At 39.4% G+C, this 26,677-nt stretch overlaps 1 protein-coding gene and 7 non-coding genes across 8 annotated transcripts; 2 read left to right on the plus strand and 6 right to left on the minus strand.

Annotated features, from left to right (window-relative positions):
* Positions 1–1,439: 1,439 nt before the first annotated feature.
* Positions 1,440–1,511, minus strand: trnac-gca (transfer RNA cysteine (anticodon GCA)). Its single transcript has one exon. It is a non-coding gene; the product is annotated as a tRNA-Cys (tRNA).
* A 130-nt stretch (positions 1,512–1,641) lies between these two features.
* trnac-gca (transfer RNA cysteine (anticodon GCA)) lies at positions 1,642–1,713 on the minus strand. The gene has a single exon. It is a non-coding gene; the product is annotated as a tRNA-Cys (tRNA).
* Positions 1,714–1,863: 150 nt separating this feature from the next.
* trnac-gca (transfer RNA cysteine (anticodon GCA)) lies at positions 1,864–1,935 on the minus strand. The gene has a single exon. It is a non-coding gene; the product is annotated as a tRNA-Cys (tRNA).
* A 145-nt stretch (positions 1,936–2,080) lies between these two features.
* Positions 2,081–2,152, minus strand: trnac-gca (transfer RNA cysteine (anticodon GCA)). Its single transcript has one exon. It is a non-coding gene; the product is annotated as a tRNA-Cys (tRNA).
* A 1,754-nt stretch (positions 2,153–3,906) lies between these two features.
* trnac-gca (transfer RNA cysteine (anticodon GCA)) lies at positions 3,907–3,978 on the minus strand. Its single transcript has one exon. It is a non-coding gene; the product is annotated as a tRNA-Cys (tRNA).
* A 586-nt stretch (positions 3,979–4,564) lies between these two features.
* Positions 4,565–4,636, plus strand: trnac-gca (transfer RNA cysteine (anticodon GCA)). The gene has a single exon. It is a non-coding gene; the product is annotated as a tRNA-Cys (tRNA).
* A 3,898-nt stretch (positions 4,637–8,534) lies between these two features.
* Positions 8,535–8,697, minus strand: LOC134329708 (U1 spliceosomal RNA). Its single transcript, XR_010014932.1, has one exon. It is a non-coding gene; the product is annotated as a U1 spliceosomal RNA (small nuclear RNA).
* Positions 8,698–16,119: 7,422 nt separating this feature from the next.
* On the plus strand, positions 16,120–26,345 carry LOC134328458 (late histone H2B.L4-like). The gene is made up of 3 exons (XM_063009552.1): positions 16,120–16,142; positions 20,920–21,237; positions 26,161–26,345. Exons 1-3 carry the CDS (start codon positions 16,120–16,122, stop codon positions 26,255–26,257), a joined length of 438 nt encoding a protein of 145 aa, XP_062865622.1. The 3' UTR covers positions 26,258–26,345.
* The last annotated feature ends 332 nt before the right edge of the window (positions 26,346–26,677 follow it).

Here is a 26,677-nt window from a genome sequence, read left to right on the forward strand (position 1 = left end):
ATTGACAGTGTACATGTTTGTTTATTAGGATTTTAACGTCATGTTTTTACACATTGGTTACATTCATGACAGGAACGGTAGTTACTCATCACACAAGTTTTATTTGATTCACAGGGTTATATCAAACACAGTCCTGGAAAATTTTGTATCTTCAATTCACCTCACTTGCACCGGAGGAAACCGGAGAAAACCCACGCAGACACGGGGAGAACATGCAAACTCCACACCGCCCCACCTGGGGTTTGAACCCAGGACCTTCTTGCTGTGAGGCGACAGTGCTACTTACTAAGCCACCGTGCCGCCCCAGTGTACATGTGATATGAAATTCTAACAAAATATAGTTCAGCATTTTTTATAATACCAGGTCTGTTTTATTTTTTTAAAGTAACATTTAAAGAATTCTTGAAGGAGTACATGCCCGTGTGAAGATGGATTATGTAAAAATGTTGTTTGCACTACAAATTTGTTACTCGTTACTACAAAATATTTTTTTTAGCTAAATGATGTAAGATGAGTGACAAACGGCACACAGGTTTGACGAATCTACGCTTCTTAATTAGATCTGTGGTTAAAAAAGTTAAAAAAGGTATTTATTTGCTTTTCCTATTTTCCAACTTTTCATGGATGATTTTCAGCTGCTGCGTCAAGTTGACATACAAGTTAGAAATGGTGTTTTATTAAAGTAAGAATACCGATATAGATCATTAAAGTGCTTAAACTGCCACACCTTTTGCTTCAAATTAATCCTGCCAAAATTCAGTGGTTATAGGTTATTTGGATATATCTATGACTTGAATGTACTACCCAACTCAAAGAAGGGACAATATAGAAAATGCAAATAAAATAGATGCAATGTTTCTTACATTTACATCAACTCTTATTTCATCTTATATGAACTCTGTCTGGTCAACTTCAATTCTTAACATACACATAAATGCATTTTAAGCTTACAACACATTCTAAAAAAGTTGGAACTGGGCTAGTAACAAGGTAAAAAAAACGAAATAATGACATGATTTCAAATAGATAATGTTAACAGCTGATTAGAATCATGAATTGGCACAAATCATGGAAGGAAGAAAATAGGTTGTTAAAGTGGTTTACAGGCTTTAAAAAACAATCTTCATATTTTTTTCAAAATGACAGCTTCTGTTTATACAGAACTCAATGATTTGAATGGGTGAGTGAATACTTTTGGCAATATAGTGTATGTATTTGTATAAGTATGTAATTTACCACAGCTGTATGGTGCTGGAAAAGCTTGAAAATGGACCTTGAAAGTGCTTGAATTTGACCTTGGTAAAGGTGTATGAACCCTGATCTCAAAATCTGACCAATAATAGTAGCAATGCAACTGACAAAATGGTTGGTTAAATAGAAAAGTCTTGGTGCGCTTTAATTAAACGTGGTACCAAAGTTTTAAAAATAGGGACATCTTGAGGGGGCACCCAGATTTGAACTGGGGACCTCTTAAGCTGCAGTCAAATGCTCTACTACTGAGCTATATCCCCTACCTGTAAAGGACCAAGTTTTAATTAGATCACAAAAACAATGCAACTGATAAATTGGCTGGTTAACCAGAGGAACTGTGTTGCCTATATTAAATGTGGCACCAAAAGTTTAAGGTTAAATAAATCCCTGAGGGGGCACCCAGATTTGAACTGGAGACCTCTTGATCTGCAGTAAAATACTCTACCACTGAGCTATACCCCCACCCATAGGGGTCAAATCCCATTAGATCTCAAAATCCCACCAATACCACCAATAATAGTAGCAATGCAACAAATTGGCTGGTTAAATAGAAAAGTCATGGTGCTCTAAAATTAAATGTGGCACCAAAGTTTTAAAAACAGGGAAATTTTAAGGAAGCACCCAGACTTGAACTGGGGACCGCTTGATCTGCAGTCAAATGCTCTACCACTGAGCTATACCCCTCATCATAAACGACCAAATTTTTATTGGATCACAAAATCCGACCAGGACTGGTACACTGCATCTGACAAACTGGCTGTTTAACTGGAGGAACCGAATTGCCTTTAGTTAAACGTGGCACCGAAAGTTTAAGGTTAAAGAAATCTTAAGGGGGCAACCAGATTTGAACTAAAGACCTCTTAATCTGCAGTCAAATGCTCTACCACTGAGCTATACCCCCACATATAGGGTACAGTGGGGTCAAAAAGTATTTAGTCAGCCACTGATTGTGAAAGTTCTCCTACTTAGAAAGATGAGAGAGGTCTGTAATTTTCATCATAGGTACACTTCAACTATCAGAGACAAAATGAGAAAAAAAAATCCAGGAAATAACATTGTAGGATTTTTAAAGAATTTATTTGTAAATTATGGTGGAAAATAAGTATTTGGTCACCCACAAACAAGCAAGATTTCTGGCTCTCACAGACCTGTAACTTTTTCTTTAAGAAGCTCCTCCACTGTCCTCTGTCCTCCACTCATTACCTGTATTAATGGCACCTGTTTGACCTCGTTATCTGTATAAGAGACACCTGTTTACAGCCTCAAACAGTCAGACTCCAAACTCAACCATGGCCAAGACCAAAGAGCTGTCGAAGGACACCAGGAAGAAAATTGTAGACCTGCACCAGGCTGGGAAGAGTGAATCTACAATAGGCAAGCAGGTTGGTGTGAATAAATTAACTGTGGGAGCAATTGTAAGAAAATGGAAGACATACAAGACCATTGATAATCTCCCTTGGGGTCAAGATCTCATCCCGTGGGGTCAAAATGATCATGAGAACGTTGAGCAAAAATCCCAGAACTACACAGAGGGACCTGATGAATGACCTGCAGAGAGCTGGGACCAAAGTAACAAAGGCTACCATCAGTAACACACTACGCCGAGAGGGACTCAAATCCTGCAGTGCCAGGCGTGTCCCCCTGCTTAAGCCAGTACATGTCCAGGCCCGTCTGAAGTTTGCCAGAGAGCATATAGATGATCCAGAAGAGGATTGGGAGAATATCATGTGGTCAGATGAGACAAAAATGGAACTTTTTGGTAAAAACTCAACTCGTCATGTTTGGAGGAAGAAGAATGCTGAGTTGCATCCCAAGAACACCATATCTACTGTGAAGCATGGGGGTGGAAACATCATGCTTTGGGGCTGTTTTTCTGCAAAGGGGACAGGACGACTGATCCGTTTTAAGGGAAGAATGAACGGGGCCATGTATCGTGAGATTTTAAGCCAAAACCTCCTTCCATCAGTGAGAGCATTGAAGATGGAACGTGGCCGGGTCTTCCAGCATGACAATGATCCCAAACACACCGCTCGGGCAACGAAGAAGTGGCTCCGTAAAAAGCATTTCAAGGTCCTGGAGTGGCCTAGCCAGTCTCCAGACCTCAACCCCATAGAACATTTGTGGAGGGAGTTGAAAGTCTGTGTTGCCCAGCGACAGCCCCAAAACATCACTGCTCTAGAGGAGATCTGCATGAAGGAATGGGCCAAAATACCAGCTACAGTGTGTGCAAACCTGGTGAAGACTTACAGGAAACGTTTGACCTCTGTCATTGCCAACAAAGGTCATGTTACAAAGTATTGAGTTGAACTTTTGTTATTGACCAAATACTTATTTTCCACCATAATTTACAAATAAATTCTTTAAAAATCCTACAATGTGATTTCCTGGATTTTTTTTCTCATTTTGTCTCTGATAGTTGAAGTGTACCTATGATGAAAATTACAGACCTCTCTCATCTTTCTAAGTAGGAGAACTGGCACAATCAGTGGCTGACTAAATACTTTTTGGCCCCACTGTATATATTTCCATTAGATCTCAAAATCCGACCAATTATAGTAGCAAATCAACTGACAAATTGGCTGCTTAAACAGAAAAAAAATTATACTGCCCATTAGTTAAACGTGGCACCAAAAATTTTAAACTAAAGTGGTCTTGAGGGGGCACCCAGATTTGAACTGAGGACCTCTTGATCTGCAGTCAAATGCTCTACCACTGAGCTATACCCCCACACGTAGGGTATATATTTTCATTAAATCTCAAAATCCGACCAAGAATAGCAGCAATGCAAGTGGTTGGTTAACCAGAGTCACTGTGTTGCCTATAGTTAAATGTGGCACAAATTTTATAAGATTAAATAAATCTTAAAGGGGCACTCAGATTTGAACTGGGGACCTCTTGATCTGCAGTCAAATGCGCTATCATTGAGCTATACCTCCACATGGCAAAGTCAAGTATCATTAGATCTCAAAATCCGACCAATAAATTGACTGGTTTAACAGAAAAGTCATTGTGCGCTTTAATTAAACATGACACGAAAGTTTAAAAAAAATAATTGGCCCTTTATAGTTTTAAACTTTTGGTGCCACATTTAACTAATGGCTTGGTGGTAGAGCATTTGACTGCAGATCAAGAGGTCCCTAGTTCAAATCTGGGTGCCCCCTCTTTATCAAAGTTGGTAAAAATTTACTGATCATTCTTGGAGTGATGTAGATTTAGTAATCTAATGTCAATAAAACCTAACCAATTTATCAGTTGTGTTGCTACTATTCCTGGTTGTATTTTGAGATTTAATGAAAAAAGGGCCTCTATAAGTGGGGGTATAGCTCAGTGGTAGAGCATTTGACTGCAGATCAAGAGGTCCCCAGTTCAAATCTGGGTGCCCCCTCAGGATTTCCTTAGTTTTAAACTTTTGGTGCCATGCTTAACTAAAGGGCAGTACAATTTTTCTGTATAATCAGACTTAACTTGTCAGACTTAATGACAATCATTAATTCACTATAACAATAAATATTTTGTCTTCATATCTAATATTGTTGCACTTTTATTACATATGACAATATGTCTTAAAAATAATCCTGTACCTGTTCGGGCAGTATTCCTCCTAGCAGTCGTCGTTTGGTAAGCATGGGGTCAGCTAGCCAGCGTCTGTCTAACCAATTGTGCAGCTGAAAACACTTTTAATTAACATTAACATTTTTTTTTTTTTTACATTGACATAAGATCTTTTATTACCATATCATATTACTTTTTATAACAATTCTCCAACAGTGCCACAACAGGGCGACATTACAAGAATTTTTTACCAACATGGTCACAAGATCTCATATTACCATATCATATTAGTTTTTATACCAATTCTCCAAAAGTGCCACAGGAAGGCGACATCTCTTTTTTTTTTACGATGATCACAAGAAAACTGGTGGCCACAAATTAAGACAAGGCCAAAATTACAGTGGTCTGTCTACCTGCATGTGCTCTTAACATAACCTTGTAGCTGTATTTACTTAACCAGTGCTTTAGAAGTATACACTTTATCTTTGTCCTGACATTCTTGTGGTTTTCTTCTGCTGTTTTTTTTTTTACTAGATTGGCTCTACTTCATTGGTTGCAATGATGTAAACACTGAAACCAATCAGCAGCCACTTGTACTGCTGATGCTTAGTCACTCCACCATGCATCTCTTTGGTTGAAGTGGTTAAAACGCAGCAATCAATCAGCAGCCACTTGTACTGCTGATCCCCAGTCACTTCACCATATTCCTCATTGGTTGCAGTGGATAAAACGCTGCAACCAATCAGCAGCCACTTTTCCTGCAAAAGGGCAGAAAGACAAAGAGAGAACAACCAAACACAAATACATGAAAACAGAAAAAAACACGTGTCCCTCAGGCATGTAACAATATCATATCAATATTTTTTACAATTCTCCAAAGTGCTACAACAGGGCGACAATACAAAGATTTTTTTTTACCATGGTCACAATATCTCATTTTACCATATCATATTTTTTTATAACAATTCTCCGAAAGTGCCACAAAAGGGCAACGTCTCTTTTTTTTTCTTTTTACCATGGTCACAAGAAATCTGGTGGCCACAAATAAACACAAGGCCAAAATAACAGAGGTCTGTCTACCCACATGTGCTCTTAACATAGCCTTGTAACTGTATTTACTTAACCAGTGCTTTAAAAGTATACACTCTAGCTTTGTCTTGACATTCATTTCTTTTTTAATTTGTTGCGGTCTCCTGCTGTTTTTTTACTGGAAGCCCCGCCACTGGGTTCGACTGAGATATGCCGGCGAGAATGAAGCTCCTAACTGCACTGAGGTGGGAGCTCAGCTCCTACTTAGTAACTGGATCAATGCTGCGGACGTATATTCATTTATAGCATCTCCAAATCAAAGACACTTCAAAATATGTTTCCACCAACTTCAGACCCTTCAATGTTTTACGCAGATTTTCAACAGTACCACTGCCAATGGTTTCTGGAAGAACTGGGAGCTGATCTCTTCTGTTCCAAATGATATAAAATTCATAGTTGTCAAGTTTTGGCCTGGTCGTGTTGCTGATGGCGATGTTGAGCAATATATACAGTATATAGAGGTTCGGTGATATTTTACAAGTTCACAAGCCTGTCGATCAATATGGAATCTGGTATGGAGTTCGCAAGTATAAAATTAGGATTAAAAAAACTCCTGATGGCAATATAATGACTATTCCAAACACCATCTCTATGGGACCTTACAATGGCAGTATAACATATCCCGGACAAAGCAAAAGCTGCTACATCTGTTCGTCAGCATCGCATCATGTTAAAGACTGCGAAATACTTAAGTGCTGGAAGTGTGGACAGCATGGACATAAAGGGAAAGACTGCAACAGCATGGAAATCTGCAATTTATGTAACAAGGAAGGACATATATTTTTTAATTGCCCCTTTTCCTACAGCAATAAAATCAAAGGTCTGCAAAGTATACAAAATCAACCTGTGGAAGAGGTCAACCTTCTATCTTCTCCAGAAACAAACCTGCTACCAGACGTCAGCACACAAGAGACTTTAACAACCACAACTGAAACCAACAAAGAGGATCAAAAAGAAAAGAACATCGAACCTGAAGACAAAGCATCGGACACCGACACAACTACCAGCTCAGATGAAACAGACTCGTCCTCCTCCTCCACTACCACCACAACAAGTGACGAACTCTCGAGCCCTACTGACCAAGCCAAGAAGATTTTGTCTAAGCCTCCAAGTCTAAAGCCCTTATCCAGTGACAATGGTCACACTGTTAGCCAGGGCTTTACATCTAATCAAACATTTTTAGTACAACTTACATAAATTATTTAAGTTTTTTTGCTCTACTAAAAAATGCAAGTACAATGTACTCATTTGAGTACACATTTAAATGTGCTAAAAGATTTAAGTTTACTAAACAAAAAAAATTACGTTTCTATCAGATTAACTTAAAAAAGTTAAGTTAAGGTAATTAAACAGAAAAACGCCCACCATTTACGTGTAAGTCCGCCTTTTTTCAGCTTGCTGTTGGTGAATCAGGCAAAAATGATTTTCTTGTGTTCAGGTAGCCATTTGTTTTAACTTTTGTAACCTGTTGTTGCAAATTACTTTTTACTTTTCATTTAAGGCTTTTTGCAAAAGTAAACTTGTCTTTTGTGAAGTGGAACCTTTGTTAAACTAAATGGACAAACATTTTCTTCCTCGTTATGCTATTTTTGAGTAGCATGTACACCAGTCTGATGGGACTTTTTCATCTTCCGTCCAATTTTGGTAAGTGTTGTACTTTACTTAAAATTTTGTTTCAAATAAATGATCTTAATGTTGACACTAAATAAATAATCAAACAGCGCTGCTTTATTTGCTGTGTTTAGGCTACATGCTAGCATGCTAGCCTTCATACGAAGCAAAGAGTGTGCTGGCTTGCTTTATTTTAATCCTTAAATGAATGGTATTAATGTTGATATTAATACTTCTGTTTCTTTGTTTTGTTTTAGAGAGCTGCAGCCAAACATTAAGAAATCAGCTTGCTGTGTGAAACTGAGTACAGATTCATGGTTACTGTGAGGAGCTGTTTGTGTTTCATCAAAACTTTATATACAGTTTGTATAGTTTTAAAAATGTTTTCTTGACGTTGTATTTTAAGTAAATACTTCTGAAGTGAAATAAAGAACAACAATTTTATAATTTTGTCTGTTTTTCTATAAACATTTGTAATTGATATTTAAAATGTAATTAACATGAAAACTAAGAAGAAATCAATATTTTTGTCCATTGAGCTCAAGATAATAAGTAGAATTATCGGGAAAAGCAGTTGGTATAACCAAAAAAACAAAGTTTAATCAACTTGCCTTTTTAGCTGTAATAACTTAATGTTTTAAGTTATGCTTACTCAAGTTTTCATTATACATTACTTAACTTTTTTTAAGGCAACCGGTTTCCTCAAATTTTTTAAATAGATTGAACTTATCCGGGCTTACAGTGCAGGGTAATACAGGCAATCCAACAGAAAATACGGTACAAAGCTCCACAGTACTGTGGGAGGAAACCGGAGCTTCCGGGGAAAGCACGCAGACACGGGGAGAACATGCAAACTCCACACAGAAAAGACCCGGACCGCCCCACCTTGGGTTCGAACACAGGACCTTCTTGCTTAGAGGCGACAGTGCTATCCACTAAGCCACCGTGCCTCCCTAAATCGTACAGAACAAGAAACTAAATGAACACGGTCAACTAAAATGTACAAGCTCTTTCTTTACCACCACAGAAATCAGGGGAGAGCAGAACGCAGTCCCCCACTATCAGAAATTATACAGTCGAGATTCCCACATTTGGGGAATTCGCAGCGGTCAGCACAACTGGAGTGCAATGGCTGAGCCTCGCCCTGGGTGAAACACCTTCTTGATCATGGTCTTGTCCCTGCCAGGTAAGTATGAGGTCCAGAGGCACCGCCGAACAGAGACACCGAATCACACACCGTTCAAACTCACGGTGACTCCACTCGACTACTAATCACACAAGCACAAACCTCACCGAACACAAACGTTTGACGTTTGAAATAAGTTACATCTGTTTTTGTGTGTATTGCACATTTAAACATTAATAATATTTCATAACTTGTTAAAAATGTTTCATTTTGTGTACATAATTACTTAAATAATTCAAGGGAACTGATACATTTTACACCCTTTATATGTATTTAAGGGCAAGCTGTAGTCTAGTGGTTAGGGTACTGGACTAGTAATCAAAAGGTTGCTGGTTCAAGCCTCACCACTACCAGGTTGCTGCTGTTGGGCCCTTGAGCAAGGCCCTTAACCCTCAATTGCTCAGATTGTTTACTGTACTGTAAGTCGCTTTGGATAAAGGCGTCTGCTAAATGCTTAAAATGTAAAAACGTAAATATTTTAGTCGACTGAATCGACTGTAGATTTAGTCGACTAAATTCTTATGATAATTAGTCGACTAAAACTAGACTAAAACTAAAACAATTCAGATGACTAAATTATGACTAAAACTAAATTACATTTTAGTCAAAAGACTATGACTAAAACTAAATCAAAATTTGCTGTCAAAATTAACACTGCTGCAACATCAATTATTATACTATGAAAAGTGTCAAAGGTAATTTGTTAATACTTTAATTTGTCTTGTCAAAACACGCAGTTAATAAACATTACATCTTTGGACTAATTGTTACATTAACAAGTTTCATTTTAATTACATTTTTATAGTTTTATCTTTATTAGGATAAAATGTACCAAATTGGAATAATTAAAATATGTCTCACAAATGACTGAATATTAAGATAATTGAGGTTTGCAAAAAAAATGACTCGTTATGTTGTGGTTAACCAAGTTAACTACCCTGACATGAGGTTTAAATTAAGTTAACTATGTTTTCTCTAACAAGCTTAGCATGTTTACAGATGAATACTAAACTTTTTTCCAGCTTCAGATAAAACTTCATTCATCTAACCATCTGTGTGTTATCGAGTTTTAACTTTGCTCTCAACACTGGGTTAAAGTTGTTTCCTCAATGCATTAAAATTAGAAAAGTTTTTATTAGCTAGCTAACTTACCTCAGCCAACAGAGATATTTGCCAGGTTACAAAAAAGGCTGAAAAATGAACCACCTAAAATGAACCACCTTTCACGTTCAACTTAAAACTAATTCTAAGTTTACAGTAATAAACTGTGGTAACTATACAGATTAATAGAACAGAATTACTTACCTTAGTTAATTTGCTCACAAACTGTGCAATCTGGATTCCGTTGTGGAGGTTCTTCACAACCGTTGCGGGTTAGATGAGGTGTATTCAAAAAAAGAACAAAAAACCCAGCAGGCCCACAAGTGCTTGTAAATTGAAAGCAACTTATTTATATAGCTTAATATTTTTATTTTCACACGAATAAAATAAGTAGATTTTATAGCATTTTTGAATAAGTAAAATTAACTCAAATAATAGTCTTAAATTCAAGAACTCAATTCCAATAAATACATTTAACACAAAACATTTGTATAAAATCTACTGGACCACTGATTCATTTTTTACAGTCTGGAGCTGTTTTTGGTTAGGCAGCATTTACATGAAAAGCTTGTTTATACAAATGTAAAAGAGACCGCCAATTTCTGATAATGAGGGAGCACATTCGCTCTCCACTGATTTCTGTGCTAGCAAAGAAAGAGCTTGTAGATTTACGCCGATCGTATTCACTGAGTTTCTTGTTCTGTATGATTTTCATTCTGATTTCATTCTGACCGCTAATTCCTGATCATGAGGGACCGCGTTTGCGCTTTCCCTTGATTTCTGTGGTGGCAAAGCAAGAGCTCGTAGTAAAACTAGAGAACTAAATTGGGAGAAAAAGGAACAATTAATAAAAGAGGAACTAGAAAAATATAAAGCTACCAATTATATGACACGGATTCAAATTATAAAAACTTTTATCTTGTCTAAATTATTATTTCTAGCTACATACCACCCGATGATAAATATATTACAAGATTAAACAAGCAATGTATAAAATATATATGGGGAACTAATAGAGAGGTAACAAAAAGGGCACTATTATACAAACCAAAAAAACATGGGGGCTTGGGAGCTGTTGATATGGGTAATAAATTAAAAATAGCTTTCTGTAAAAATGTAACACAAGCCATGAATAGAGGTGCAATTTGGGTTGGAAAAAAAGAATATTGGTCAAAACTAAAAAGTTAAAAAGAGATTAAATATACCACACTACCAACTCCTTTATGGAGATTTTATGTTTAAACATGATCATTTAAATATAGACTGGCTAAATCAAACCAATAAAGATATTTATAATATAATTAATAATCATTATTATGGTGAAAAGATACAATACAGTCAACTAACCGAAGAGGAATCGACAAAAGTAAGAAAAAATGTCTCCTCTAAAAACATCTCTGAAAACATACGTGATACAATATGGTTAATAACGGTTGGAAGACTTCCAGTAAGAGTTATCGTTAAATGGAGTTGCTTTGTAACAACAAAATTATGCCCTATACAGGGCTGTTTACAAGATGAAACCATCGAGCATCTACTAATAAATTGCAGTAGATCAATTGATATTTGGAACAAAATTAAAACTTTAAACTTAGATTTCGAAATAAATAAAAAAACAATTATGTTTGGAATCTTCGAAAATACTTCTCAAAGAATAAATGACCTTTATTGGTTAGTTGTCTGTATTGTTAATACAAAAATCTGGAAAACTAGGTGTAAAATGATTATCGAGCAATGCAATATACCCCCAGATATTGTTTTTAAACAAATTGTATGCCATCTTAGAAGACTAAAAAATGAAGACTTGCGCACAAAAAAAACTCTACTTCCTTGGTCAATATTAAGATTGTAATTTATTATTATTATTATTATTTTTTTCACTTTAAAAAAAATAGAGTATAAAAAGGGAAAAGAAAAAGAACAAGCTCTGAATATATATATTTTTTCTGTATTATTCTATTCTGGATTTGTAATAAACATTTTGAACTGATGTAATTATTTTGATGATGTATTGATCTGTATATATTTGTAATGTGATTTAATTTTGTTAAATAAAGCTATTTAAAAAAGGAAAGGGCGGCAAAGGTCTTGGAAAAGGAGGCGCTAAGCGTCACTGTAGCGAACCCAGCTGATTAATGGTCAAAACTCGAAAACTGATGATTCATGGAGATTTTATTGTCTTTAATTCCAGAATTCACCGTAAGAGCTAAGTTAAACAAAACAAAATAAATAGTTCACAATTACTGTCTATACAGAAACAATACACATATAACAGCATGTTTTAGTGTAAAACTCAGTTCACAATCAGTTTACTTTCTCATAAATGAAAAACCCATAAAGCAGTTCCACTCAAATGCCCTTAACCCATCAAATAGATAAACAGAAAATATGTTTGCTTATATATATATTTATATTTCAAAATGAGTTTATGACATGAAGCACCTTGTACTCTATATAAACAATAAAAATATATATATACCTTGTTCGCCATTCAACTAGGTGCTATTTTACCGTTTGAGAACCTTCCAGCAGCTATCTGTCTACCACCGTCTTTTCCCTCCAACTGTTTCTCTTTTGCGCGTAAACAGAAACCGCATGAGTGAAACAACAGCATGAATGCAACAGCAGCATTTACCAAAATAAAAGTCTTTACCTTTTTACATAAACCCAAAATCTGAAACTGAACTGAACACTTAAGAACATAAATTAGTAAAAACAAAACACTCTTTAAGGATCCTTTACACTCCCACCAAATCACAAATACAATATACTTTAAACCATTTCACAGTCATGAGTGATTTCTATAGAAGTCTTATAAGGAGCCATATGAACAGTAATGAGTATACATGTGATATAAAATGTAAGTCACCCTTGTTTACATCTTACACAAAACTGTTAGGCCTAGACTTTATGCTTAGTAATGTTGAGAGTGTGTGAGAGAGAAAAGAACCTTATTTAGTCTCCAATAAAAGTACAAGCTTCTGAATGGGGCGCTCAACTATAGATGGCGTGCTGAGGCGCTCACCGTCTTTACTTAATGTCCGATCACCAAGTTGTATTTTAACTCTCCTTACTAGCCCATCTTTGTCAATAGTGGTTTCCAAGATCCTACCCAGTCGCCACTCATTTCTTGGCAAGTTGTCATCTTTCACCAACACTATGTCACCAATCTGCAAATTCCTTCTTGGTACATGCCAGCGCTGCCTAGTTGCAATGTTTGCAAGATATTCTTTTCGCCAGCGACACCAAAACTGCTCCGTCAGGTACTGAACATGTCGCCACCTTTTCCGTGCATACACATCTTCCTTGACGAATGTGCCTGGTGGAGGCAGAGGTGTAGTGCGCTTTAAGGTAAGCAAGTGATTAGGAGTGAGGGGCTCCAAGCTATTTGGATCACTGAGGTTGTCAACAGTTAAGGGGCGATTGTTTACAATTGCCATTGCCTCATAGAGGAATGCCCGTAAAGAAGAGTCATCTAGTCTACCTGAGGAGAGTGAAAGTGTATTATTCAGGACAGCTCTTATCGTCCTGATCTGCCGCTCCCATACTCCACCAACATGACTTGAGTGGGGTGCATTCATAGAGAAGTCACACTGCTCCTGTGCAAGAAAGGCAGCCAGTCTTTCTGTGTCAATTTCATTTAGAGCTTTCTTCAGTTCATTTTTGGCCCCCACGAAATTGCTTCCTTGATCAGACTTGATCTGACGTACTGTTCCTCTTATGGCAATAAAACAGCGCAGACCATTGATAAAAGCGTCTGTTGACATGTCTGTAAGCATTTCTAGGTGAACAGCACGTGAGCAGAAACAGGTAAATAGGAGACCATACCTTTTGTGGATGCTCCGACCTTGCTTTGTCAGAAAGGGACCAAAACAGTCCATTCCACAGTAAGTAAACGGTGGTGATGGTTCCAACCGCTCTGGCGGAAGATCAGCCATTTTCTGCTCCTCTATAGGTCTTCTTTGCTTCCTACAGGTAATGCACTTGTGAACAAAGGATGCTACAGTCCTATTGATGCCTGGAATCCAAAAGCCATTGGATCTAATCTCATTTATTGTAAAACCTTTGCCTTGATGGTGGACCTTTTCATGGTAGTGAGAAATTATCATTTTTGTGATGGAGTGGTTTTTAGGAAGAATTGCAGGGTGTTTGAATGAATTAGGAAGGGATGATTCACGAAGTCTCCCTCCCACCTTGAGCACACCATCCTTATCTATGAAGGCATTAAGAGAGTGCAATTCACGATGAGATGGCAGAGAGGTTCCTTTGCTTATTCTCTTAAGCTCACTTTGATAGACTTGTCCCTGCAGAGCCTTGATTATGACACGTTGTGCATTTTCACGTTCAGTCACAGTAGTTAAGCTGTTAGATTTGTCTTTGTTTGTTCGTCTGAGGATTCGTGCAACTGCTTGTACAGCTTTCGACCAAGAGGAGAAGTTGGACAAACGATCTATCAGGCTTAGGTGCTCTGCAGCTTCCGTGTTCAGGGTATGAACCACTTTGATTTCTGGGTCTCCGATGGGTAGCTCTGGGATTACATCTGATGGAAGGAGCATGTTTTTCTCCCACAAAAACCTGGGTCCTGTGAACCAGTTGGAGGACAGCAGTTCACTGACAGTTAACCCCCTTGAAGCATGGTCTGCCGGGTTTTCAGTAGTAGGGACATATCTCCATTGCTGAGGGGTTGTGCTGAGGTGAATCTTTTGCACCCTGTTAGCTACAAATGTATGGAATCGCCGTGCTTCATTATTTATATACCCTAGCACTACCTTGGAGTCAGTCCAGAAGAATTCTTGAACATTAGCATATCCAAGCTCCTCTTTCAGCACGTTGCTGACCTTTACAGATACAACTGCGGCTGTCAGCTCTAACCTAGGAATCGTTGTAAGTTTCGTGGGAGTCACTCTTGACTTTCCGATGACTAAGGCACAGTGAACATCATTGTCTTCATTACTGAGTCTTAGGTATGAGCACTGACCATAGCCACTGCAACTTGCATCCGAGAAATGATGCAACTCTACTCTGACAATTTTTCCAAAGCTAGCGGGTGCATAGCTACGGGGTATGTCAATCTTATCCAAGTTGTTCAGATCACCTTTCCAGCGTTCCCACCTTGGCTGAAGCTCATCTTTCAGAGGATCATCCCAGCCTGTGCCCTGTCTGCACATCTCTTGCAGAATCCGTTTTCCGTTGAGCACTAAGGGCGCCACAAACCCTAAAGGGTCATACAAGGAAGCAACTGTTGACAGTATTCCACGACGAGTGGCTGGCTGGGTTTTGAACTTGATCTTGAACTTGAAACAATCAGACTGTGTGTGCCATTGAATACCTAAGGCTCTTTCCAAAGGCAAGTCACCGAAAGCCAGATCCAGCTCTTTCACATCCTTAGCATGTTCTGATGATGGTATGCTTTCCAGAACAGATTCGCTATTTGATACAAACTTATGCAGTCTTAAGCCAGCCAGAGCACAGAGTTCTCGTGCCTCTCTTGCAAGCCTGATAGCATTTTCTGTACTGTCTACAGAAGTGATCCCATCATCAACATAAAAGTCCTTCATCACAAAGTTTGCACCTAGGGGGTACAAGTCACTATTCTCACTGGCTAAATGCTTCATCCCATAGTTTGCACACCCAGGGGAGGACGTGGCACCAAAGAGATGGACATTCATGTGGAACTCACAGGGCTGTGCACTGAGCTCTCCATTTTTCCACCACAGGAATCGCAGGTAGTCTCTGTCAGATTGGTCCACATGAAATTGATGAAACATTTTTTCAACATCGCACATTAGTGCAATAGGGTGTTGGCGGAAGCGAATAAGAATGCCAATCAAGTTATTAATTAAATCTGGTCCGGAAAGAAGATGATCATTGAGGCTTGTACCTTCATACCGTGCTGAGCAATCAAATACCACACGCAATTTGTCTGGTTTCTTTGGGTGGTAAACCCCATGATGAGGAATGTACCATTTCTCACCTTCTATTCCTTCATTTTTTACTTCTTCTGCATCTCCTCTCTCGATGACCTCATTCATGAACATGACATAATGTTTCTTATGTGTCTCGTCTCTTAACAGCTTTCTTTTGAGATGATTTAGTCTTATCATAGCAAGCTGTCTATTGCAAGGCAGAATCGGTCTTTCCTTAAAGGGCAAGGGCATCTCATAATGACCTTGAACATTTTTCCTTATGCCCTCCTTTAGTTTGTTCAGGAAAAGAATATCTTCCTGAGACACTCTCCTGCTTGCATCATTGATGTCCTTAAAGTCAGACTCCAAAATTCGAACTGCATCTGCTGGGGTGACTGGGGGAAGCTCCCTGACAGCCACACGATGACACATACTATTGGCTTTAGGTAAGTCAAGATGTGGCAATGTACATCCCACAATGCTCCACCCTAAATCAGTTTGCACGGCATATGGTTCTTCTGGCCCACCTACAATTACTTTCCTTGGTGCCAAGGCCCTTGAGCAGTTATAGCCTATTAAAAGGCCAACTTCACAATCTTTCAGTGGTGGGATTTCATCTACAATGGCTTCAAGATGTTTCCAGCTCTTGGCTGTGTCGCTGGTAGGGATATGGGCCCGATTTACTGGTATGCAATTCTTGGTGTACACAGGAGGCAGGTCAATGTGAGCAGCAGAATTGTAACCTCTAACGTGAAGCCCTGACACCCTTTCACTCTTTAGAACTGTGTCCTTACCAATCATGGTGGTTAATTTCAGCCTCACTGGATGAGTGTCTACTTGTAGGCCATTGCTCACCTCTTGGTCGATGAACGTAGTATCACTCTGTGTGTCAAGTAGAGCATAGACAAGTTTTTCAGAATTTGGACTGTTCTTTGACGAGACCCATACAGGCACAATCATTGAAGTGCTGATAGACTGCTCTTCTCTAGCCACATTGAGAGCAACGGCGTTCACTGCCTCTCTGGTATTAGCTTGTGCTGGGGCCATAGGGGATGCTAATGTCTCAGTTTTCACATAGGTATTGGCATGAAGACATGTGGGGTGCCTTCCTTTGCAGGTGCTGCATAGGAGACGATGGCGGCAGTCTCTTGCACTATGCCCAGGCTTTAAACAACCATAACAGAGTTTCTTCTCCTGGACAAATTTCCGACGCTCTTCTAGAGGCTTTGTTGTGAATACAGAGCAATTGTGAAGCTGATGTTTGCTGTCTTGACAGAGCATGCATATTTGTTTAATGGGTGGCTTTGCTAACCTCTGATTGTCTGTATTTGTTTGAGTGCTGAAAACACTGGCCTTGTTTCTTTTGACATTCCTTAGGGTTATTTCCTCTGGAGCAGGTTTTGAAGAATGGAGAGCATAAAAAGAGGTTATTGGATTACAGGCAACCTCTGCTTCCATAGACACAAAGCTAGCAAATTCCTGAAAGGTAGGAAACTCTTGACTTTTATTCAGCGAATGTGTAACTTGTCTATTCCAACGGGAAGCTGCCCAGTCTGGCAGTTTCTGCACAAGCTTCTGATTTTCTTCACAATCATTTAATATTTGGAGACCCTTAACATGAGGCATGGAATCCAAACAGGCATTTAGAAAGTCAGAAAACTCCTGCAGTCCAATGGCATCCTTGTGTTGAATTCTTGGCCAGTTTGCAAGCCTTTCTCTAAATGCCCTTTGTATGACAAATGGCTGGCCGTATCGATGGTCCAATTTGTTCCAAGCATCTTGATAAGCTTCAGTATCATTTCTGTAAAAGACACCATCTAGGGTCTTACGAGCTGGACCACCTACATACTTTTTTAGATAGTACAGCTAGTCAGCAAAGGAAACACTCTTTCGATCAATAAGCGACATAAAAGAGTTTTTCCACTCAACGAACTGAATTGGATCACCACTGAAGACAAAAGGTTCTGGCACTGGAAGCCTATTGAGGGCCATGCTGTCTTGAAAGGCCTGAGCAAGGGGAGACATGTCTGTCTGTGGTGCTGTAGCTACGACATTGGATGACTGTTGGAAGGAGGGTTGATTCATGTCTTGTTCTTTCTTTGGTTCACATGCGATGAATGAGTTACTAGTTTTGCATACTATTTCTTGGCTGTAGACCCCTAGCCTAGCTTGAGCTGCCTTTAGATCCTTCTCTGCCTGTAACCGTTCTAGTTCACGTTTTTGAGCTTCAAGAGCCTGTTTATGTTGTTCTTCCAAATGTTGGATCTTTTCCTTTTGTCTATTTTCTTCCAGTAACACTTCATACATAGCTTCCTTAGCTGCCACATCTGCTGCAGCATCTGCACACTTAGCTGCCAAGCATGAAGTCACAGAATAATGACTGGAATAATGACTAGAATGAGTGCTGGACTTGTGGCTCACTCGTGAGACAGTAGATCCATAAATGGAACGAGCATGGTCACAATCAAGCAGTGTGTGAAGACGACTTATTTCCCTATCGGCATCAAACTCTCCATTTACACCTGATATCCTTTCATATATGATTTTGGTAATATCTGTTGTTACTGACATACATGCATCAACTTGTCGCCGTATTTCAGGGGGAGGTGCCATGTGATGCCTAATTTCATCATAGATGAACGTAACATCATTTCGTGCCTTCTCTAGATTGTCGACTATGACAGTCAACTGGCTATCTGAAATGTCCGATTTGAGCTGCTGGCGTGCATCTCTGGCCTGAGTTTTCCATTGGTTATACATGGAAACAAATTTCCTTTCCCTTTTGTGAGCTTCCTCTTTTTGAAGGGAGAGCATTTTCTCTGTGGGTTTGTGTGTTCGTTCTGAGCGGCGAGGTAAACCGGATTCTTTTTGAGATTCTTGAAAATGACTTTCTAGTTTTTGATTTTCTGCAATTTCAGATTCATTTTCAAAGTCCTGTTGGAGACTGGCGGTTTGCTTCTCAAGCTGTTCAGAGTTCAGACAAGGAGTAACTGGCTCTGTCATTTTACCTCTAATATGTGTCACAGTTTAGCTAAATGAAAGTACAGTAGTGCATAAAGCAATGATCAATACACAGTCAGGACAGTATAAAGAACTGTAAGCAATTAACCATTACAGAAATAGATAGACCACATTAAACTGCACTATTAAGTGTCCATGAAATTATTATCCATGAATTGTGAGTTAGGATTTGTAAATGTGTCCGTTTTTTCAAAGTCACAAAAATAGTTGGATTTGTATGTGTCCATTTACCAATACGTGCACAACTTCTGTTTTACCAAAGTCACAAAAAATAGTTGGGCAAAGTCACTGTGACTTGAGAAGATTTACTATTTAGCTCTCACCTTGTAGATAATACTCACGATTTTGTTCATTACAACCATTCATAGCCGTGACATACAGTATTTGACCATCACACCAGATCCATACGCCTGCTTCCTGTAGGGGGCGCAAAGTCACCACTGAAGACCTTGCGTTAAGCCGTGGGAGGATTGGAAGTCAGCAAAGCGAAATGAAGTGCCACCATTGGAAACCTTTCGTCGCTAACCCCAGCCTTGTGTGCAGCAGCCGTCAGAATTGATGAGGGTCAAGCTCTTACTGTAGCGAACCCAGCTGATTAATGGTCAAAACTCGAAAACTGATGATTCATGGAGATTTTATTGTCTTTAATTCCAGAATTCACCGTAAGAGCTAAGTTAAACAAAACAAAATAAATAGTTCACAATTACTGTCTATACAGAAACAATACACATATAACAGCATGTTTTAGTGTAAAACTCAGTTCACAATCAGTTTACTTTCTCATAAATGAAAAACCCATAAAGCAGTTCCACTCAAATGCCCTTAACCCATCAAATAGATAAACAGAAAATATGTTTGCTTATATATATATTTATATTTCAAAATGAGTTTATGACATGAAGCACCTTGTACTCTATATAAACAATAAAAATATATATATACCTTGTTCGCCATTCAACTAGGTGCTATTTTACCGTTTGAGAACCTTCCAGCAGCTATCTGTCTACCACCGTCTTTTCCCTCCAACTGTTTCTCTTTTGCGCGTAAACAGAAACCGCATGAGTGAAACAACAGCATGAATGCAACAGCAGCATTTACCAAAATAAAAGTCTTTACCTTTTTACATAAACCCAAAATCTGAAACTGAACTGAACACTTAAGAACATAAATTAGTAAAAACAAAACACTCTTTAAGGATCCTTTACAGTCACCGCAAAGTTCTCCGTGATAACATCCAGGGTATTACTAAACCCGCCATCCGCCGTTTGGCTCGCCGTGGCGGTGTGAAGCGTATTTCCGGCTTGATCTACGAGGAGACCCGCGGTGTGCTCAAGGTGTTTCTTGAGAACGTCATCCGTGATGTCGTCACCTACACCGAGCACGCCAAGAGAAAGACCGTCACCGCAATGGACGTGGTGTACGCTCTGAAACGCCAGGGACGCACCCTGTACGGATTCGGGGGTTAAACGTTCAGACCTCCACGCTAACACAACGGCTCTTTTAAGAGCCACACATATTTTCTACAGAAGAGAAAGTCCTGCTTTATTATTAATATTGTTTTTATGTTTACTGATGTGTAAATTTGCAAAGCACTCGTTTAGCCCCAAAAGCTTGAAAGCATTATAAGTAAAAATAACACATTCACTGATGCATTCTGTTTTTTATCAATTCACTTGTGTAGCCCTAAAAGCTTGGTATTTTTATTAGTAGTTTTAGTATTACGTTTACTATCAGATCTCTCGTTTAGCCTTCATACAGCGTGTTTGCATACTACCAATGTACAGCCATACTGTAGATTACACTACAATCATTAACACGATCTTTGTGTAAAATACAGTAAAACATTGTGCCTGAATGCTTCGCTTAAAAAACAAACAATATCCATCCATCCATCCATCCATCCATCCATCCATCCAATCTAATCTAATCTAATCTAATCTAATCTAATCTAATCTAATCTAATCTAATCTAAATCTATCTATCTATCTATCTATCTATCTATCTATCTATCTATCTATCTATCTATCTATCTATCTATCTATCTATCTATCTATCACTTAACATTTAATAAAATATTGCTATTTATTCTTTTATATTCGGTTTTAAAACATCTATCGACCTTATCGAGATTAAGCGGGAACAGACAACAAAGAACAGATTCTATTGAAAGGGGCGTGGAACGGTATGTTTCCTGTCCAATAGAAACCCTGCCGGCAAAGGAGGCAAGAAGCGCAGAAAGTCCAGGAAGGAGAGCTACGCTATCTACGTGTACAAGGTTATGAAGCAGGTCCACCCTGATACCGGGATCTCCTCCAAGGCTATGGGCATCATGAACTCCTTCGTCAACGACATTTTCGAGCGTATCGCTGGTGAGTCCTCTCGTCTGGCTCACTACAACAAGCGCTCCACCATTACCTCCAGAGAGATCCAGACCGCCGTGCGCCTGCTGCTTCCCGGTGAGCTGGCCAAGCACGCCGTGTCCGAGGGTACCAAGGCCGTCACCAAGTACACCAGCTCCAAGTAAAGCGCCTTAGTCGCTCTGGCAAACCAACGGCTCTTTTAAGAGCCACCCATCTTATCAAGTTAAGAGATTTCTTCTTTTTAAATATTAGATCTGAATATGTTATACACACTTTATCTAGGTAGCTTCACATGTTTGTAATACTTGACCTTTTATTTATTTATTTATTAGTGTGATTGCCTATTTTTGGGGCCTGCTGTTTTTCACGGGTTGTCCACGACTGCCACTATGTGGTGAGTTTAGGAGATTACATAATAAAATATCACTGTACTCTTAAAAAAGATATTATAATACACTCAGAGCCGTAGAGAGAGAGTTGCGACACTCCTTGATCTCGCCAAACAAACCCGGCGCTGTCATGTTCTCATGTGGGACAGGCAGCAGTGAATGAAATATTAAATGCTAAATAATAATTTGTAAAATTTCTGGGTATTTTCAACTGCCTTCACATTTACTGCATCTGCTTTAATGTCAATCTGGTATATAAAGTGGAAGATTGATGTTTATAATGTTAATAGGTCGTTCTTGTCAGCACTACGGTGGCCGAGAAGTGCAAAACAAATTTACATTTCAGAAAACAAAATTACAAAAAAACAAAAACAAATTTACAACAAAAGCAAAAACAAATTTACAAGTGTTTGGGTACCCAGTGTTTGTAAATTTGTTTTGGCATATGTAAAAGTGTTTCAGCACTTGTAAATTTATTTTCGGCATATGTAATTTTGTTTTCTAAAATGTATATTTGTTTTGCACTTCCCGGCCGCACATTTCTGACGGAAAAGGCAGGGACAATAAACCGGAAGTGCGTGTTGCTTACCTGCTGTCAATCAAACTGTTTCTCAGCGATAAAGTGAACGGAGTTTGTGATGGTGACGATAAACAAGGTTTTGTCTAGTTTGTGGAAATCATTTTATCCAGTTGACCCGCTATTGTTTTTCTTGTGGAAAGTTTTGTGCAGATGTTTAGACGTGGCGTGTGCATCTCTATTTACCGTCCGCTCTTCTAAACATCTAAGGAATTCCCACAAGAACAACAAAAGCGAAATAATGAAAATAATTAACACAAAATGGACAAAACATTGTTTATTAGGGACGGAACATTTGATACCGAGGCTTTAAAGCTTGTTTCACTTTTGTAACACTGGACTCAGTGTATCGGAGCTTATATTAAAGCAGCAGGAATGTGCGGATTGATTCAAAGCTTTGGTGCTGTGTTTTATCTCACTCACTATATAAGAGACAACCAAACCAGGGTTACCCACCGTCCTGTAAATACAGAATCCTTCTTTATTTGGAGACTAAACGCCGCGTTCAGTACTGAACTGATACAGGACGCTTTGTTCCGTATTTTTATCAGTGGGAGACGGTGTGGTGTATAAAACAGAAGGAAACTGCTGCTTAATTCATTATATTAAGTAGTGTTCACTTTTATTCTTAGTAACGCGACATAACCTGTTTAATACACCGCTGTATGAGTAGCACAGTGGGCGGAGTGCGTTGTTTTGCCTAAAATATGGTTCTGACTTATTATTATAAAGAATGAAAATAATAAATGTTAAACACCATAAATAAAACCTTTGTTCTCATGACTGTGTAAGGTCCCCCCCTGCTGCTATAACCAGCGCACACACACCGTTACTAAGAATAAAAGTGAACACTACTTAATATAATTCCCACAGTCTCCCACTGATAAAAATACAGAACAAAGCGTCCTGTATCAGTTCAGTACTGAACACGGCGTTTAGTCTCCAAATAAAGAAGGATTCTGTATTTACAGGACGGTGGGTAACCCTGGTTTGGTTGTCTCTTATATAGTGAGTGAGATAAAACACAGCACCAAAGCTTTGAATCAATCCGCACATTCCTGCTGCTTTAATATAAGCTCCGATACACTGAGTCCAGTGTTACAAAAGTGAAACAAGTTTTAAAGCCTCGGTATCAAATGTTCCGTCCCTAATAAACAATGTTTTGTCCATTTTGTGTTAATTATTTTCATTATTTCGCTTTTGTTGTTCTTGTGGGAATTCCTTAGATGTTTAGAAGAGCGGACGGTAAATAGAGATGCACACGCCACGTCTAAACATCTGCACAAAACTTTCCACAAGAAAAACAATAGCGGGTCAACTGGATAAAATGATTTCCACAAACTAGACAAAACCTTGTTTATGTAATATTTGGTTATATACTTTGAATGGGACTCTTATTTTGATATACCTGCATGAGAAACAGTGTGAGTGTGGTTTACCGCTAGTTGGCTTCGCACCGGTGTATGTTACGTGCATGAGTAAATGAGTGTAGCGGGAGTTAATAAAGATAAAGTTATAAAGTTAATATAACCGTGTGGAACTGGAATTATTAATAAAGAGACAGGCACAACATGGTGTCAGAGTAACCCGCGGACCCACATAAAGAACATTAAAAGGCTTAATCTGTTAAAGAAAGAAAAAGATGGAGGCTTTCGGTGTTCCGACCCCACAGATGGACTGGCAATCGTCCAACCTGCCCGACGCATGGCGCCGTTTTAAACAACATGCAGAGCTCATGTTTTCAGGACCGCTCAACCAAAAAACAGAGGAACAGAAATGCAGTTTTCTCCTGCTGTGGATTGGGGACAAAGGACGGGACATAAGCAACACATGGACCGTGACAGAGGATGATGCTAAACGGCTAAAAACATACTATGATGGCTTCACAGCATACCTCACGCCAAAAGCTAACCCTATCTTTGCCAGATACAAGTTCCACGAGAAGATACAGGGGAGCGGTGAGTCATTCGAGCATTTTGTCACAGAGCTGAAACTACTCGTTAAAGACTGTGATTATGCTAACAGTGATGAAATGGTCCGGGACCGTATTGTTTTTGCCACAAACTCTCCCAAAGTCAGAGAAAAGCTACTGAGCCAAGGACCCGACCTAACACTAGATAAAGCTATCGACATAGGCCGTTCCTACGAGCTAGCTCAGCTCCAGCTAAAAGCCATGGCTAGTGACAGCCACGAGGTGCATGCAATACACCGAAAAACTGGTAAACATAGCTTTGCTAAACAAGCCAACAGACCAGATGAAAGCCAGAAAGTGCCCAATAAAGCCTGTGGTAGGTGTGGAGGCCACCACAACAAACAGACAGAGTGTCCAGCAAAGGGGAAGCAGTGTTTAAAGTGCAAAAAATATAACCATTTTGCAAAAGCATGCAGATCCAATTCCTATACTCCACCTAGAAGATGGCACAAAGAAGTGCATTCTGTAAAAGAAACTCAGGAAGATCTTGACTCTGAGCTGTTTGTAGACACCGTTACAGCAGCAGAAGAGGAGGACGAGGACAGTGCATATGCAGACATAGAACTGGGACCAGGTAATGCAAAACTGACATTTAAATTGGACACTGGTGCACAAACAAACGTGATACCCACAAAAGACTTTAATAAGCTAATGTCCAGCACACTGAAAAAAGACAAACACAAGCTGTATGGCTATGGAGGGCATCCACTGAAAGTGATTGGTTACTGCACCCTTGTAAGCAGATACAAAGACAGATCAACAACACAGAAGTTTTATGTTGTAGACTGCAACAGCCCACCCATCCTAGGCTACAAAGCATGCAAAGCCCTTGGACTCATAAAGGTGGTCTATGCGATTTCTGCTACAAGCAACAAAGAGCCCATGAACAAGCCAACCGACATATTGAGTGAGTACTCAGATGTTTTTAAAGGAATTGGTGTATTTCAGGGTGAGTGCAGTTTCAGAATAGACCCCAGCGTAGCACCAGTAGTTTGTCCCCCAAGGAGAGTACCTTTTGCCCTCAGAGATCGTCTTAAAGTAGAGTTAGAGAACATGGAAAAAGATGGCATAATATGCAGGGTAACTGAGCCGACTGAATGGGTAAATGCACTTGTAATATGTGAAAAACCAAAAACAAACAAGCTCCGTGTATGCCTGGACCCAAGACCCCTGAACAAAGCAATAATGAGGCCACATTACCCCCTCCCAACGCTTGACGACATAACGTACAAGTTGGCTGGAGCAAGGTATTTTAGCATATTAGATGCTAGATCTGGTTATTGGGCCATTAAGCTCAGTGAGGAGTCGTCCCTACTCACTACCTTCAACACCATATTTGGTAGATATCGCTTCCTCAGGCTCCCTTTTGGCATCGTGTCTGCCCAGGATGAATTCCAGAGGAGAATCGATGAAACATATGAGGGCCTGGAGGGTGTGGCTGGTATAGTGGACGACATCATTGTGTTTGGGAAAACAAAAGAGGAGCATGACCGCAACTTAAAAGCTATGCTCTGTCGGACCAGAGAAAGAGGTCTGAAACTCAACCCAGACAAGTGTCGCATCTGTGTCAAGGAAGTCAGCTACTTCGGACACAAGCTCACAGCTAATGGACTAGAACCAGACCCCCTAAAGGTGAAAGCAATCCGTGACATGCCGCCATTAGAAAATGAAGCAGAACTGGAGACAATTCTTGGCATGGTAAATTATCTTGCTAAGTTTGCCCCTAATCTGGCTGAGGTGAGCGCACCACTCAGACACCTCCTCCGACAAGACACAGAGTTCAGTTGGGACACAACACACGAAAGAGCATTTGAAAAGATGAAGGAGACAATAACAGCTGAACCAGGGCCAGTGCTAGCCTACTTTGACCCAAAAAAGGAAGTGACACTACAAGTGGATGCATCAAAACATGGTCTGGGTGCAACAATCATGCAAAAAGGTCGTCCAGTTGCATACGCATCAAAACTTCTCAACAGTACTGAGCAAAACTATGCCCAAATAGAGAAGGAGCTTTATGCTGTTCTGTATGGATGTAAAAGATTCCATGAATACATATACGGACGACATGTAACTGTTGAATCAGATCATAAGCCACTTGAGTCAATACTTCGTAAGCCGTTGGCTCTTGCACCGCCACGCCTACAGCGCATGCTGCTCGCGCTGCAGAAATACAGCATCACTCTCATCCACAAACCAGGAAAAGACATTCCGGTTGCTGACACACTGTCAAGGAAATCCATGAATGATGAGGACAGTTCACTAACTGAGGACATGGAGACTCAAATACACACTGTCATCAGCACAATGCCAGTAAGTACAAACAGGCTAGGTGACCTTAAGATAGCCACGACTGAGGACGAGCAATTGTCTTCCCTCAGACATGTCATTCGTTCAGGTTGGCCAGAAATGAGAAAAAAATGTTCCCCACTCATCAGTGACTACTGGAACCACCGTGATGAAATCACAGAGGCTGATGGAATCCTCCTGAAAGGTGAGAAAATAATAATCCCTCACAAGCTCAGAAAAGAAATGCTACAACGCATACACACCGGACATTTTGGTGTAGAGAAGAGCAAACACAGGGCTAGAGACATTATGTTTTGGCCAGGTATGAGTCAACAGATAGAAGAAACGGTAATGAAGTGCGACATATGCCAAACAC

Source organism: Trichomycterus rosablanca, chromosome 15 (genome assembly GCF_030014385.1).
Source record: "Trichomycterus rosablanca isolate fTriRos1 chromosome 15, fTriRos1.hap1, whole genome shotgun sequence".
Lineage (NCBI taxonomy): Eukaryota > Metazoa > Chordata > Actinopteri > Siluriformes > Trichomycteridae > Trichomycterus > Trichomycterus rosablanca.

Coding starts and splice junctions, on each gene's coding strand:
- LOC134328458 (XM_063009552.1), top strand. CDS start 16,120: ATGACACATACTATTGGCTTTAG. Junction 16,143..20,919: donor ACACATACTATTGGCTTTAG/GTAAGTCAAGAT, acceptor CCTGTCCAATAG/AAACCCTGCCGGCAAAGGAG. Junction 21,238..26,160: donor ACCAAGTACACCAGCTCCAA/GTAAAGCGCCTT, acceptor CCACGCCTACAG/CGCATGCTGCTCGCGCTGCA.